The following is a 13141-nucleotide window of genomic DNA, read 5'->3' as shown; positions in this document are numbered from 1 at the left end:
TGTGTGTGCAGGGTTCCTCGGCCCTCCCTGTGCTGCTGTGCTCACCTCTGTAGAGCAGGGACTGGGCTGCATGCTCATTGTGTAAATTGCTTCATATCTCTGCAGGTAACTGGATGAGTAGGGTAGTCCCAACCCTGCGGAGAGTGTCCCCTACAAGGACCTGGAACTACAGCTGGCAAGAGTGGCTTCTCCTGGCTCCATCACTAGCCTGTGACCTTGGCAAGGCACTTATCCCCTTTCTGGGAATATCGTTAGACAGGGATGGGAGGTCTCCTCTTTCTACCTCGGAAGATATTTATTTTGAGAAGCAAGGTCAATCATGGATGTGAAATGCATTGGGGGGAAAACAGAAAAGCAGGATACATTTGTAAGAGCTTCTTGTTGTAACTCGATCATCCTCCTGGTTATGCTTTTGTTTTCTCTTCCAGCATTTGGCCTGATGCTAACCTCAAAGCAGACACTCTGCAGAGCCTTCATGAATGGGGCGGCTTGTGGAGGGGAAGCAAAGGGAAGCTGCAGACCGGCACTGACCAGCTGACTCGCTGGGGGATTTGGGGCAGGCCCCTGAGCCTCTGTCTCGGGGTCTTAGTTGCCCCCTTGTCCATGAGGTTGGGCTGCCTCGTCCTTTAGGGATCCTCCCAGCTCTGACAGCTCAGAAGTGGGAATGAATGAAGCGCTAGTGTTCTTTCTCACTACTCATTAAGCACCAGGAGCCTGATTTCATTTTGTTCTGCTAACAGCCCTGTGAGGCATCCAGGCAGCTAGCCAGCCAAATGCCCCATTTTACAGCTGAGATAATGGAAGTTCAGAGAGGGGACGTGACTTGTCCCAAGCCACACAGCTAGCCAATGACAGGATAGGGATTCAAACCCAGGCCCCCTCCCATTCCCCACCCATCCCATGCATCCCACTGTCTCTGTCTCCGGTTTCTCAGCCCCCTTCCTCCGCTCTCCCCCAGGGTGCCTGGCTTCTGGGCAGGGGTCCCTTTTGCACAGTTGGGAGAGGGGGCTGGTCTGGCTCCTCTCTCGTGGCCCCTCGACCAGATGTGGTGTCCTAAAAACCACACTCCTTTCCCTCCCACCTGCCCCCACGCGGAATTCCAGATGGAAGGGGAGCGTGAACCTGAGGGTGCTCCTTCACCAGGGGTGGGGCCAGGTGCTGGGGCAGCGGTTGGTCCAGCTGAGGCCTCACGAGGGGGGGGGGGGGCCTAGATGTGTTCCCTGGCTCTGCCTTCGCTGGTGGCACGACCTAGGGACGGTTACCCCTCTCGGCACTGGCTCTGCCGAGTGAAGGCGCTCTCTAGGGGAAGAGCTGTTGGCTTTGGGCGAGGATAACGAGCCCTCCTCACGTCCCTTTCCCCCCTCGGAGTTACCATCTGCTTGGCAGAAGCGCCTCCCAGGCCTCTGGGGGCTGCCCCAGTCTCCCTCCCGGGATCCGGAGCCCGCTCCTCGCCACAGAAGCCACAGGGTCTCCCCAGGGCTCGAGGCTGTTGCTGGCAGGGAGGTCCCCCAGGGCAGAGGGCTGCAGGCCCGGGGCGTCCCCGGAGGAGGAGGAGGAGGCGGTGGACGCCGAGAGCCCGGCACCCCGGGCAAGCCCGGCGTAATGAGGCACTCCCCTCTCCTCCGGGAGGCGGGGCTGCCCCCTCCACCCCCCCATCCGCCTCCACCCAGAGGCCCTGCGGGAGCCCGAGTTCTGAGTCTCGGCTTGGGAGCAGGGCCTTCCAGGGCGATCGCCGTGGGGGAGGAAGGGGGTGAGGCCCAAGGGGCCGGGCGCCGGACGTGTGAAGGGGGGAGCGCCAGTGTGGCGGGGGAAGGGGGCTTCCTGGTTTGAGGCCGGCGCGGGAGGGTGCGTCCTCAGGTCGCCCTCGCGCCCTCCGACCTTTCGCCCAAGCGTCCGGCCTCGGGGGAGACCGGCGTCCATCTGTCCTTCCCGGCGTGTGGTCTTTGGCCCGCACCACCCCCACCCCTACCCCCGCCTCCCGCCCCACGCCCCGTGCCCCACGGCCCGCGCCCTGCCGAGGCCGAGCGGGCGGCAGGTCCGGCGCTCACCGGCTCGGGGCCGGGTAAACACCCCGCGGGAGGGGCGCGGGGGGAGGAGGCGCCCGGAGGCCGCCGGGCCGGGGCGGGGCTCGCGGGGGGCCCCTGGGCGCAGGCGGGCCGGCGGGGGCCGGGGGCGGGGGCAGGAAGCGAGCCGCGGCCCGAGCCGGCCCGCGCGGCCCGGTGACGTCGCGCGGCTTCCAGGGATCTCTCCCCGCGGCCCCGGGTCCCCTCGTCCCCGCCCTCCTCCCGCCCTCCTCCCGCCCTCCTCCCCGCGCCTCGCCTCCGCGCAGCGGCCGGCATTTCTCGCTCGCAGCTCGCTCGCGGGCCGGCTTCTCCGTCCCAGCCTCCTCCTCCGCGCTCCCACTCTCCGCCTTCCCTCCTCGACCCTCTTTCTCTCCCCGCCGGCCCCGTCCGCGCGCCTCTCCGCTCCGCCCTCGGCGGCGGCGAGCCGGACCCGTCGCTGCCTCCCCTTTCTTCTCTCCCTCCCCTCCGTCTCTCCCTGCCGGTTCCCCTGCTTCCCTCTCCCTTTCCCCTCAGTTTTTCTCGCCGTCTCCCTCCCGGTTTCTCTCTCCCCTCCCTCCCTCCGGGCATCCTCTCCCCTCCACCCCCGTGCCCCCCCCCCCCCCCCGCTCCCCCCCCCCCCCGCCCCTCGGCGCCCCGCCGCTCGCCGCTCCCCAGTCAGCCTCCCCGAAGCCGCGCGGCCGCCGCCCGCACTCGTCGCAGGACCGGCCCGCCGGGCTCCCCGGGGTGCGCCCTCCTCGGCCCCGCGCCCCGCGGGCTCGCCGGGACACCGCCCCCCCACTCCGGCTCGCGGCCCCGCCCGGCCCGGCCCCCCGCCCAGCGCCCGAGCGCGCCGAGGATGTGAGTCCTGCTCGCCGGTGCCGGAGCAGCAGCCACTCGCGCGCCGAGCCGGAGCGTAGCGCAGCGCAGCGCCGGGCGCTCGCAGGATCGCTCGGGCGGGCGGCGCGCTCTCGCCTCCGCGGTGCCCCCCGGCCCCTCGCCGGCGCCACCGCCGCAGCTGCCCGCGGGCGGTCCCCGGCCGGCCGCCCCCGGCCCCAGCGCCGCTGACCCTGTCCGCCGCGGGCGGGGACGCGGGCGGAGGAGGCGCCGCCGCGGAGCCCCCGGACGCGACCATGTCGGAGGTGCTGCCCTACGGCGACGAGAAGCTGAGCCCCTACGGCGACGGCGGCGACGTGGGCCAGATCTTCTCCTGCCGCCTGCAGGACACCAACAACTTCTTCGGCGCGGGGCAGAACAAGCGGCCGCCCAAGCTGGGCCAGATCGGCCGGAGCAAGCGGGGTGAGTTAGCGGCCCCCTCCCCGGACGCCCCTTTTCTCGGGCGCCGAGACCTGGCCGAGGTTTGTGGGGGCTCTTCAGCACCCGGGAGCCGGTTCCGACCGAACGGAATCCCATCGCGCGGAACTGGGGGGATCCCGCACTGCGGGTCCCGCGCCCGCTGGCCGCAGAAACCCCTCCCCCTCAGCCTGATTCCCGCTGGGGTCACCCAGGGGGCGTGGCGGCCCCGAGCTACTGCGGGGGCTGGAAGGTTATTCTCGGGTCCCCACCCGCGGCAAAGTTTGCTTTTCGATTTCTAGCCCCCCTCCCCTTTTGCGCAGTGTAGGTGCAGCTGCACTCGCTTTATAACCCGGGGGTGGGGGTCCCAGGGCTCCCCCAGGGACGGCGTGGAGAACTGCTTGGGGGGAACCCCACTCCCGCGGGGAAGGCTAGGGGCTTTCGGGGCGCACGGCTTCTCATTGTTACTTAGCACGGGGAGGGGGTGGCGGAGTCCAAGCGCTAGGCGCGGGAGCTGGAAAAACCGGGGGGAGACTGGGACGCAGCGAGGCTCGGAGAGGAGCTCCAGAGGCGCGGGGACAATGAGGGGACCTATAGCTGCCCGGAGATATTGAGACGCAGAGATGGGGGGCTGGTGGGGGAGGCGGGTGGTGGATTGGGGGAGACCGAGAGGGGCAGAGGCCAAGACAAAGCTCGGGAGAGGGAGCCAGAGCGGGAGACAGCGAGCCGGGGACGCCAGTCGGAGAAGGACAGAGAAGCAGCTGAAACAATGAGGGAGACCGACACCCCAGACGGAGAGAGACCCAAAGACCTCGACAGGTGACGGCCACGCCGAGAGACTGCTGGCGGGACCGAGGAAGGCGAGGCTGGCTAGGTAGAGGCGGTGAGAGAGGCGGAGGGGCCGGCGGATGCCGGCAGCGCCGGGAGGCTCTGACCTCTGCCGCGGCCGGCGGAGCGGAGGGGGCGCGCAGGAGGGGTCGCCGGCCCTGGCCAGGCCAGATCCGCGACCCGCCGCGTGCCCCCTTGCTCCCCGCATCTCCGTACCCAGAGCCTTAGACACCCGCGCCGTGCTCGGGGCACCCCCGAGGGTCCCCGAGCGGGGACCCTAGCACCTCCTCCCCTCCGCCTTCTGCCGGCGAGCCTTCTTTCCATAAATGCGCCGGGGAGGTGCGGTTCGGTGAGGACGCGGCCGGTCCGCGTCTCGGCTGCGGCCGGGCCTGCGGGATTTGCGCCCTTTCCGCCGCCTTTTCTCAGACCCGAACCCGGGCTCAGCCTGGGGTCGGGGGGAAGCGGTTCAAAGGGAAGCGGCACAGGGTCCCCCCGGCGGAGACAGAGGAGGTTGGCGCGCGAGGAAAACCCCCCTCCCTCGGCCTCCCGCATTTCCCAGTCCCCGGACGTAGCGGGCGACATCGGAGACCCCCGGCGAGGCCCAGGCGCGCTCACGTCTCCTTCTCTCCCCCTTTTTTTGCAGTGGTTATTGAAGATGATAGGATTGATGACGTGCTGAAAAATATGACAGACAAGGCACCTCCTGGTGTCTAACTCCCCCAAAGACAATGAGTTAAGGGAGAGTAAGAACGGCGGTAACAGTTATTGGCAAAAAGCATGAAAAGAGAAAGCACTTTGAAATTCATGACTAGCTTGCTACCCACGATGAAATCAACAACCTGTATCTCGTGTCAGGCCGGGAGACAGACGAGGCGCGAGAAGGAGGAGGAGAAGGCTCTGGGCTCCTCAGCAAAAATAAAAATTAAAAAAAAATTAAAAATTTAAAAATCACTATATACACACATATAAAGAAATAAAAAAGAAGTCTCAGTACAGCTATTTGTCAAAATTAATATCCATTTCCTTTTATATACAGTGAATATTGCGCAATGATCTGGATTTTGAACCACTTAAATAATGAAGCGGCAACACCGGGTGTTTTGAGGTGTTGGCATTCTTCACTGATTTGGCTGTTCCCAATGTTTACACTATTTAATCTTGCAAAAATGATTCTGTGCACTTGGATGTGAAATGCTGTCCGGTTTTATTTTTTTATGTTGTTATCCTTGGATGTATGAAAAATCAGCAGATGATCTCTATAGATACTATGTTTTATTTTGGTCATCATTTGAAGTTATCAGGAATGTGCTTAAAACAAGAAGAGAACTTTTCTAAGGAATGATACAAAGGAAGAATCCTTGTTTTATTTTAAAATGACTTGTAAAGCTTGTGTTTCTTTGTTGCTGCAAGCTATTTGCCCAAGTTAATGCAAATAGACACATTTTATATGTCAGGAAAAAAACCCAGAAAAACAAAACAAAACAAACAAAAAAAAATGCTTGAGCTCTTTCTAACCTCTTCCTGCAGTCTGTTGTGTGAGCAGCCTGTTTTTTTCCTCTAATATTGTGTCAGTTTATTCTCTTTAATGGGCTGTAAAAAAATGTAATCACAAGAGTGCCAAATATCTTGAAATGCCGAAAGGCATTTTGGTTTCTTTTCTTTTTCCTTGTGCTCTGAGTCCACGTAAAGGAATGCTTGGAGTGTCTTTTCTGTTATTTATAGGGGTTCTCTTAAGGCACACCAGCTGCCTGTTTTGCATGGTATTTGCAAAAAAAAAAAAAAAAACCAACAAAAAAAAAACACCTCTTGCGTGAGGAAATCTTTTACCACTTTTTGTTTGCAACTTTGGACCTCAAGAGGTTTCTTCCCTTCCCTGTTCCCTCTTTTCTTAATTCGATATTCTGGATGTCGCACCTGTAACCAGCACACGGGGCTCTTTCTCCAACTTAAAATAAAAGAACTGTCCCTGTGTCTCACTCCTCTCTGGTCTCTGCTTTGGTGTCGGGGGACTTGCTTTTGTCTGCTGGCTGCAGACCAGAAGGAGGGACTGGTAGCTTTGGTCCTGGAGGCAGCAAGGCAGTGTGGAGGGCCCCCAGGGCGGTGTTGGGCTCAGATGGCAGGAAAGACAGTAGACTGACAGGGCCATCGCCGGAGGGAGAGTTTGTTCCATTTGGATTTGCAAAGGGCTCTCCCTGCTTCCCTGGGTTGCTGCCATCCCTTGGGTGCTGGCGATGAAGGTCCCGTGTGTTGGGAGGCAGGCAGTCTTGTTAAAAAGAGTAGTGTTTAGAGGCTGGTGGACTTGGATTAAAATCCCAGCTTCTTCGTGTCCTACCTATATGGATTTGAGCAAGTCACCTTGCTACTTGAAGCCTCAGTTTCCACATCTGTGAGCTGGGGGTCAGGCAGCTCCTGCCTCCTGGAGTTGTGGGAAGTTTACCACCACACCCAGCAGGCTGTAGCACTCTTACAGGCCGCTCTATGCCCACAGAATGCTTCACCGGGGGCCATCTGTCCTCAAAGGCAGGACTGAGGAGCAGCGACACCCTTTCCCCTGCACCTTGGGCTTCTGGAGTTCACAGGCCATTGCAGAGTTCACAGGTCACTGTGTAAGGGATGGGCCCCGTCTTCTGGGGCCCACACAGCCTGGTAGGTCTCAGGCTTCCCCCAATCACCAAAGAGGGTCCTTATGAAACAAAATCTCAGTCCCTCGCGGGGTTCTGGGGGCAGGTAATGGTGATGGAGCAGGTCGCTGTGGGGGGAGGGTTTGGGAGAAGGGTTTTTGGCTGAAGAAAGGCCTGGAGAAGTTTTTTTTTTCTTTTTTCCGGGGGCTGTTCTGCATCCAGGAGCCTCAGTGCCGGGAGTTTTTAATGTGTTTGTTGTAAAACTGTCAGCCAGGGAGTCACAACACCGCTCATGGTGACAGGAGTGTGATTGTGACTCAGACATCAGGTAAGACAGGCCCCAGGGTGGTGGCAGTGGGGGTGGGGAAGAGGGGCTCCAGAGGGCCTGTGGGGGAGGGGGTGATGTCTCATCCCCCTTCCCAGGCAGTGGAGGCCTTGAGCCTCAGGAGGGCCCAGCAGAGAGGCTGGACATCCTATGAGCCATTAGTGGGAATGGAGGGCTGGTGGTGGGAAGTGGGAGCTGGTGGTGGCAGCAGGATGCCCGGGGGATGGCAGCTTGAGCTTCCCAGGCGCGTGACCTGTTCCTGAACCTGGCTCTGTGTCGGGCCAACCCCAGAGAATCCCAGTGTTTTGGAGCTGATGGGCCTGAAGGCACCACAGAGCCTGACTCTCTTTCCCCTTGTGCTTTTCCCGTGAGAAAGTGGAAGGTTGCCATGCTGGGAGCGCGAGGCAGGGCCCACCTTCTGCTCGGCCTCAGTAGGCCAGGAGGGGCGGGAGCCATATGAAAAGAGTCTTTCTGAAGACACCTCTTGGTCCATACCAGGAGTAATTACTGCTTAGCTGCTCGATACAGTGCAGCTCTTCTCTCCCGTAATCCACCCGGCAACTCTGGAAACCCACAACGATGAACTCTCTGGTAGGTGAAGAAATGGATGCCCCAGAAGGGCTAAAAGGACCACAAAACAACCACACTAGCTGAGCTTTGACTGTACGCCAGGCTCACAATAGCCCTAGGAAGCTGGCTTTATTCCTATCCGGATTGTGCAGGAGAAACCAGGGCTCAGAGATGCGAGGTAAATTGCATAAGGCCGGTGTGCTAGTTGGTCGGCTCAGCAGGAGTAGAACCCAGAGCCTCAGTTCCAGGACGTTGTGGGGGGAGGGGGGGGGCAATGCAGAATCACCAGAGCTCAGTCCCAGCTGCAGCCATTGTCCTTCAGCCTTAAAGACCCTTTAGCTGGTTCGTTGTTTCGAGGTTACGCTCTCTGCCTTCTGCACAACAGACAACTGCATAAGCGGTCAGGAGGGAGGCAGTGCTTGGATGTGTCAGCGAAGGCCTGGAGCTGCCCTCTGCCAGGAATGGGGGGAGCACGGTAGCCCTCTGCCAAGGCTCTGGGTCCACTTTAATAAGTGACGTATTAAAATGTTCTCACCGGAGGCCACCCCGTCAGCCAAGGCAGAATCCTCTGCCTGGGAAGACAAGAGTCGGCTTTTCCGGAGAGCTCCATTCAGCAAAAGGGAATATCAATCTTTTAAATATACTCCAACATCGGGGTAAACATTTGTTGGGAAGGCACTTTGGGGACTGGGCAGATACCGGATTATACAAAGGGCCGAATATGTTTGAAGTATCCAGTTAGGTGGCAATAAATATGGAAAAGGCCATGACCAGTCCAAGGTGGGGGAGGGCCTCCCGGCATCCATCCAGCCACCAGGGCTGCATTGTTCAAACTTCACTAACTGAATGCTTGCAAATAAGCATGCATCTCCCTGGATTCTGCTTCTGTGGCCCATCCAGGTCGACAGTCTGGAGGAATATCCAAAAGCACCTTTAAGGGAGAAATTGGCAAATTGAGTTTTAAAAGAAAGAGACTCGAATGTCACTGGATTAAAGGATTAAATAGGAACTCTTACCTCTCCCCTGCTTAGAGCCTGGTGCATAATGAATGGTAACCACCAATGAATGTATATTAAGTGCCTACTATGTGCCAGGCAGTAGACTTTTAGAGCCTGGAAAACAGATCTTGTTGTACGAAGCGTCTTTGTAGAAGTACCCATTGGGGGTACAGAGGGGGCAGTGGAGGCTTCACTGTGGAGTCTGGGAGCAGTTTGGAGGAGTCCGCTTACCTATTGTCATCAGCTCCTCAAAACCCCCGATAAATTCAATCCTAAGTAAATCTCAATGCTTGTTTTCCAAAGGCCCTGTTCGGAGAAGTCTACCCCTCTAACCATGTTGCCAGAAGTCTTTCTTCTCCGGATGGGGACTTGGATGGGGACTTGCAGGTACTGAACCTCTTGCCTAAGAAAAGGAAGAGTGTGGCTCTCTGCTCAGATCTTCTCCTTTGACAAGTCCTCAAGTTCCATTCATTTTCACAAATATCAACTTAGCACCTGCTATGGGCCAAACACCAAGTATGTAGCCATTAGGAAGTGGGAGTTTTCATTGAGCTTGAAAAGAATGACAGTTCTGTGGAAAGGGGGTTGGGCTGGGGTACCGCTAAAGTCGCAGCCTGGACCCTTGCTTCAGGCAAAAAAGAGGGAACCAAAAAGAACCTGGTCTTAGGGGTTGCCTGAATCCCACTTCTCCAAAAGGTAAATTTTTACTTTAGAATAGTTTTGGATTCACAGAAAAGTTGTGTAGATAGCATGGAGTTTTCAATACCCCTGACTCAGTTTCTCCTATTGTTAATGTCTGACATTACTATGGTACATTTTTCTTTTTTAGATTTTGTGCATTTATTTATTTATTTGAGAGAGGGAGTGAGCGAGCAAGGGGAAGGGCAGAGGGGGAGGGAAAGGAAGAGAGAATCGCTGAGCGCAGTCCAACTCGGGCCTTCACCCAGGGACCCTGAGATCATGATTTGAGCCAAAAGCAGGAGGCAGATGCCTAACCTGAGCTACCCAGGTGGCTGAGCCACCCAGATGCCCCACTTTGGTACATTTTCTGCAACCCAGGAACCAACCCTAGTACACCACCACTAGTGAAACTCCACTGCTCATTTGGATTTCATTCCTTGTTTACCTAATGTCCCTTTTCTGTTGCAGGATCCCACCTGGGACACCACATTCCAATTAGTCATTGGATCTCCTTGAGCTCCTCTGGGCCAGCAAAATTTCTCAGACTTCCCTTGTTTTTGATGGAGGACTGGTATTTGGTAGATGGTCCCTTGACTGGGGTTTATCTGATGATTTTCTGGTGATTCAGCTGGGGTTATGGGTTTTGGGAAGCACGGAGGTAAATTGTCCCTCATTACATCATATCAAGAGCATGACTTACCACTGTTGCCATTGACCTTGATCATTCAACTGAGGCGGCATTGGTCAGGTGTCTTACCCTCCTGTCTCCTTCCATACCGTCCTCCTTGGAAGGAAATCATCATGTGTAGCCCACTTAAGGTGTGGGGAGTTATTCTGTTGGGAGAATATCTCCATAAATTACTTGGGATTCTTCTGCTCAGGTCATGTGAATGACCCACTTTTTGGCCATTCAACTTTGCCCTGTGTTGGACAAGCCTACTGTGGTTTAGATGTAGTCATGAATTCCAGCAAATGGAAAAAAAAAAAAAAAACCAACAACAACAACCAAAAATGTCCATAAGGCCAAGGTGCTGCCCGATGACCGATAGATGGAGTCCTACAAAAAAATAGATTAAAAAAAAAAACAACAAAAAAACCCACACACACAAAAACCCAACAACCTTAATAAAAGCAACTTCCTGTGGAGGGGAACTGTCACCCTGGTTAGAAACTGTGCAGAATTTTCTCTTGGAAACCTCAGGCAGCTGCTCTGGTTTATAAAATCTGCCTATTGGAGGGAAGCAAAAAGAAAAAAAAAAAAAAAAGGTTGTCGTTATTCCAGCAACAGAGATTCTCCCAAACCATATGCAAAAATAAATCCGAGGACCGGGCTGTATCCCGGGAAACCTGGCAGCTGGGCCCGAGCTGGTGGGGTGGCCCCCAGGGACAGAGAGGCCATGCCTATGGGCCCCAGCCGCTTCTTCAGTGCAACCCAAAGTCTCGGGAAGACAGCCCCACCTCAGGGCCTCACCAGCTCCCCCCCCCCCATCATTCTGGGAGGAAGATTTGATTTATCTTGTCACCTCTCACATTGGAGGGTTTGTCCTTAACCCAGGGCTGTGCATGCCCTCGGGCCTGGAGGAAGGTCCTTGACCCAGAAACAGCTGTTCGAGGACAAAGGGTCACCAGAGGGAAAGGGAGGTCAGGGAGGAGGACAGGCCGAAGGGAGGAGAAGGATCTGGGAAATGTGCCATGGGAAATCCTAACAGAATGGCCATGGGGGCTGGGCAGATGAGGGGCAGGCGGAGATGGCAGCAAGTTGTCAGGGAAAGGGGTGTCCTGGAAAGCAGAGAGCTGGTAGCCAAGGCCTTAGGGGGCTTGGTCTGGGAGAGTGTTGAGGCAGTGGAAATGAACTAATTAATGAACTAAATCCCTGTTCCTTTAAGACTCCTGTGCCAGGGATGAGGGGTGTGGGCGGGCTGGGTATTGGACTTGGCTGGCACTGGGGCCACAGAACTGGCCTTCAGGGACCTCACTCTCTGGACAATGACCCTTTGACGAGAGGGCAGCTTCAAGAAGTTGGGAAGGGGGGCTGGTGTTGCAGGAAGCTTAGGAAACCCTTGGGGAACCCCCAGAGCAGACGGCCAGCCCACGCGGTGGGTGTTTGAGAAAGGACTGGTGACTTGTTATTCCAACCCCAAATGTGCTGCCTGTGAACCTCACCGCAGGTCTTTGCCCCTCTGGGTCTCTCTCTCCCCACGCGGAAAATAACGTTTGTGTGGGGCTCACTGTACACCAGGAACCATTCCACACTCTTTGCATTTAATTCATTTAATTTTCACAGCCCAAGGAGATAGTTCCTAGGATTATTATCCCCATTTTACAGATAGGGGAAACCGAGGCACAGAGCCTTGGCGTCTTCTGCCTGCCCCGGCACAGTCAGGAAGTCGTGGAGCTGGGACAGAACCCTAGGGGGCCCGACTCCAAGACTCCCCGGTTTCAACCGCTCCAGGATCAGGAGGGGGTCGGGCTAGGCCCGCGCCCAGCGCCCGGCGCACAGAGCCCCGAAGGCCCATCATCTGGGGCGGGGGAGGGGGGCAGGGGTGGAGAGGTTGAGGATCCGGCCGGCAGTGAACCCTGGACCGGGCCAGCGGTTGCCATGGGGACGGCGGGGCGGAGGCGGCGGGCGGGGCTCCGTGCCCCGCGGGGCAGTTCCGGGGAGCTCCCGCCCGTCGCGGGGAGCCGCCCGAGCCGGCACCTGGGGCCGCGTCTTCCCGGCAGCCGGGGCCGCGTTAGCGCTCCCCTCCTAGACTGCGGAGACCACAGGCCCCCTGCCGCGGTCTGCGCCTCCTCCGACCTGAACTCGATCCCCGGCGAAGCCGCACTTATCGCCAGTTCATCTGTGTGAATTATTTACTGCGTCTGGCGGCCTCCCGGGCGGGCGGCCTGCCGCCCGCCTCCGCCCTCCGGGTCCCCGCGGCCTCTCCTGGCGGGGTAGCCCCTGCCCTCCCGATCCAAGAATTTCAAATGTCAAGCCTCCCCCGGGAGCGCGGCCAGAAGGTTCCCACCTTCTCCCACCTTCCTCGGGGAATCCTTGTGCTGGAACCAGGGCGAGCACTGGACGAGGAGCCCTCCCAGCAGTCCTATCAATCTGGGTCACTGGAGATCATCCCCATTTCACCTGTGGAGACACCAATGTCTGGAGGTTTGCCCAGCCTGTCCTCAGCCAGTCCTTAGTAGGAACCGGAGGTGGCAACAGCCCAAGCCTGGCTCCCACTTTTAATCCTGAACCCCTCCTGAGTGGGATAGCGCCGTTGCCTCCCCAAGGCCCAGGACCTTTTCTCAGCCCCCGGGAGTCAGCTTGGGAGCCAGTCTCCTCTGTGACCGCCAGGTGCACAGAGCAGGGGGCCCGCCTGGTGTCACCAGCCCCTCTGAGGTGCTGGGGACACAGGGGTGAGTCAGGCACAGCCCCTGCCCTCAAGTTGCTTCAGTCTGGAGTGCGGGTGGGGCACACAGACAGGGAGCAGGCAAGGCCAGACATGCTTATGACTAGTTAGGATACCAGCTGGAGAGCTGGGGAGGAAACAGTGAGTTCTGGGCTGAGGTGGGGGAGCCATTCAGGAAGCAGGTGGGCTTGGGCAGGGCCTTGGAGATGGAGGTGGGAGTGGGAAAGGCAGTCTGGGTGTAGGGGAGAGGAGCAGAAGGACAGAGGCTGGCAAGCTGGGGGTTTGCTTGAGAAAGGGCCCGTCCTCTGGGGAGTGGTTGAACAAGGCATTTCGGGCAGTGCTGGCGGGGATTGCATCTGAGCTCAGTAGCTTCTCCACAGGGGCTAACTTTGCCTTCCAG

The 13141-nt window shown here is 58.1% G+C and overlaps 1 protein-coding gene and 1 long non-coding RNA gene across 3 annotated transcripts; both read left to right on the top strand.

Moving 5' to 3' along the window:
* Positions 1–3083: 3083 nt before the first annotated feature.
* On the top strand, positions 3084–6136 carry CAMK2N1 (calcium/calmodulin dependent protein kinase II inhibitor 1). The gene is made up of 2 exons (XM_059376470.1): positions 3084–3338; positions 4804–6136. Exons 1-2 carry the CDS (start codon positions 3173–3175, stop codon positions 4872–4874), a joined length of 237 nt encoding a protein of 78 aa, XP_059232453.1. The 5' UTR covers positions 3084–3172; the 3' UTR covers positions 4875–6136.
* An 884-nt stretch (positions 6137–7020) lies between these two features.
* LOC132001367 (uncharacterized) lies at positions 7021–10451 on the top strand. Of its 2 annotated transcripts, none has more exons than XR_009399602.1 (3): positions 7021–7109; positions 8978–9061; positions 9824–10451. It is a non-coding gene; the product is annotated as an uncharacterized LOC132001367 (long non-coding RNA). The 2 variants fall into 2 exon arrangements; XR_009399603.1 differs by lacking the exon at positions 7021–7109 and adding an exon at positions 8252–8332.
* Positions 10452–13141: the final 2690 nt, after the last annotated feature.

The sequence above is a fragment of the Mustela nigripes genome, chromosome 14 (assembly GCF_022355385.1).
Source record: "Mustela nigripes isolate SB6536 chromosome 14, MUSNIG.SB6536, whole genome shotgun sequence".
NCBI classification, from domain to species: domain Eukaryota; kingdom Metazoa; phylum Chordata; class Mammalia; order Carnivora; family Mustelidae; genus Mustela; species Mustela nigripes.
This window is presented reverse-complemented; position numbering and strand designations above follow the sequence as displayed.

What these genes read in the sequence shown, in the direction of transcription:
- CAMK2N1 (XM_059376470.1), top strand. Translation starts at nt 3,173, where the DNA reads ATGTCGGAGGTGCTGCCCTACGGCGACGAGAAGCTGAGCCCCTACGGC. An exon ending in GATCGGCCGGAGCAAGCGGG is followed by an intron (nt 3,339 to 4,803) that starts GTGAGTTAGCGG and finishes CTTTTTTTGCAG; the next exon opens with TGGTTATTGAAGATGATAGG.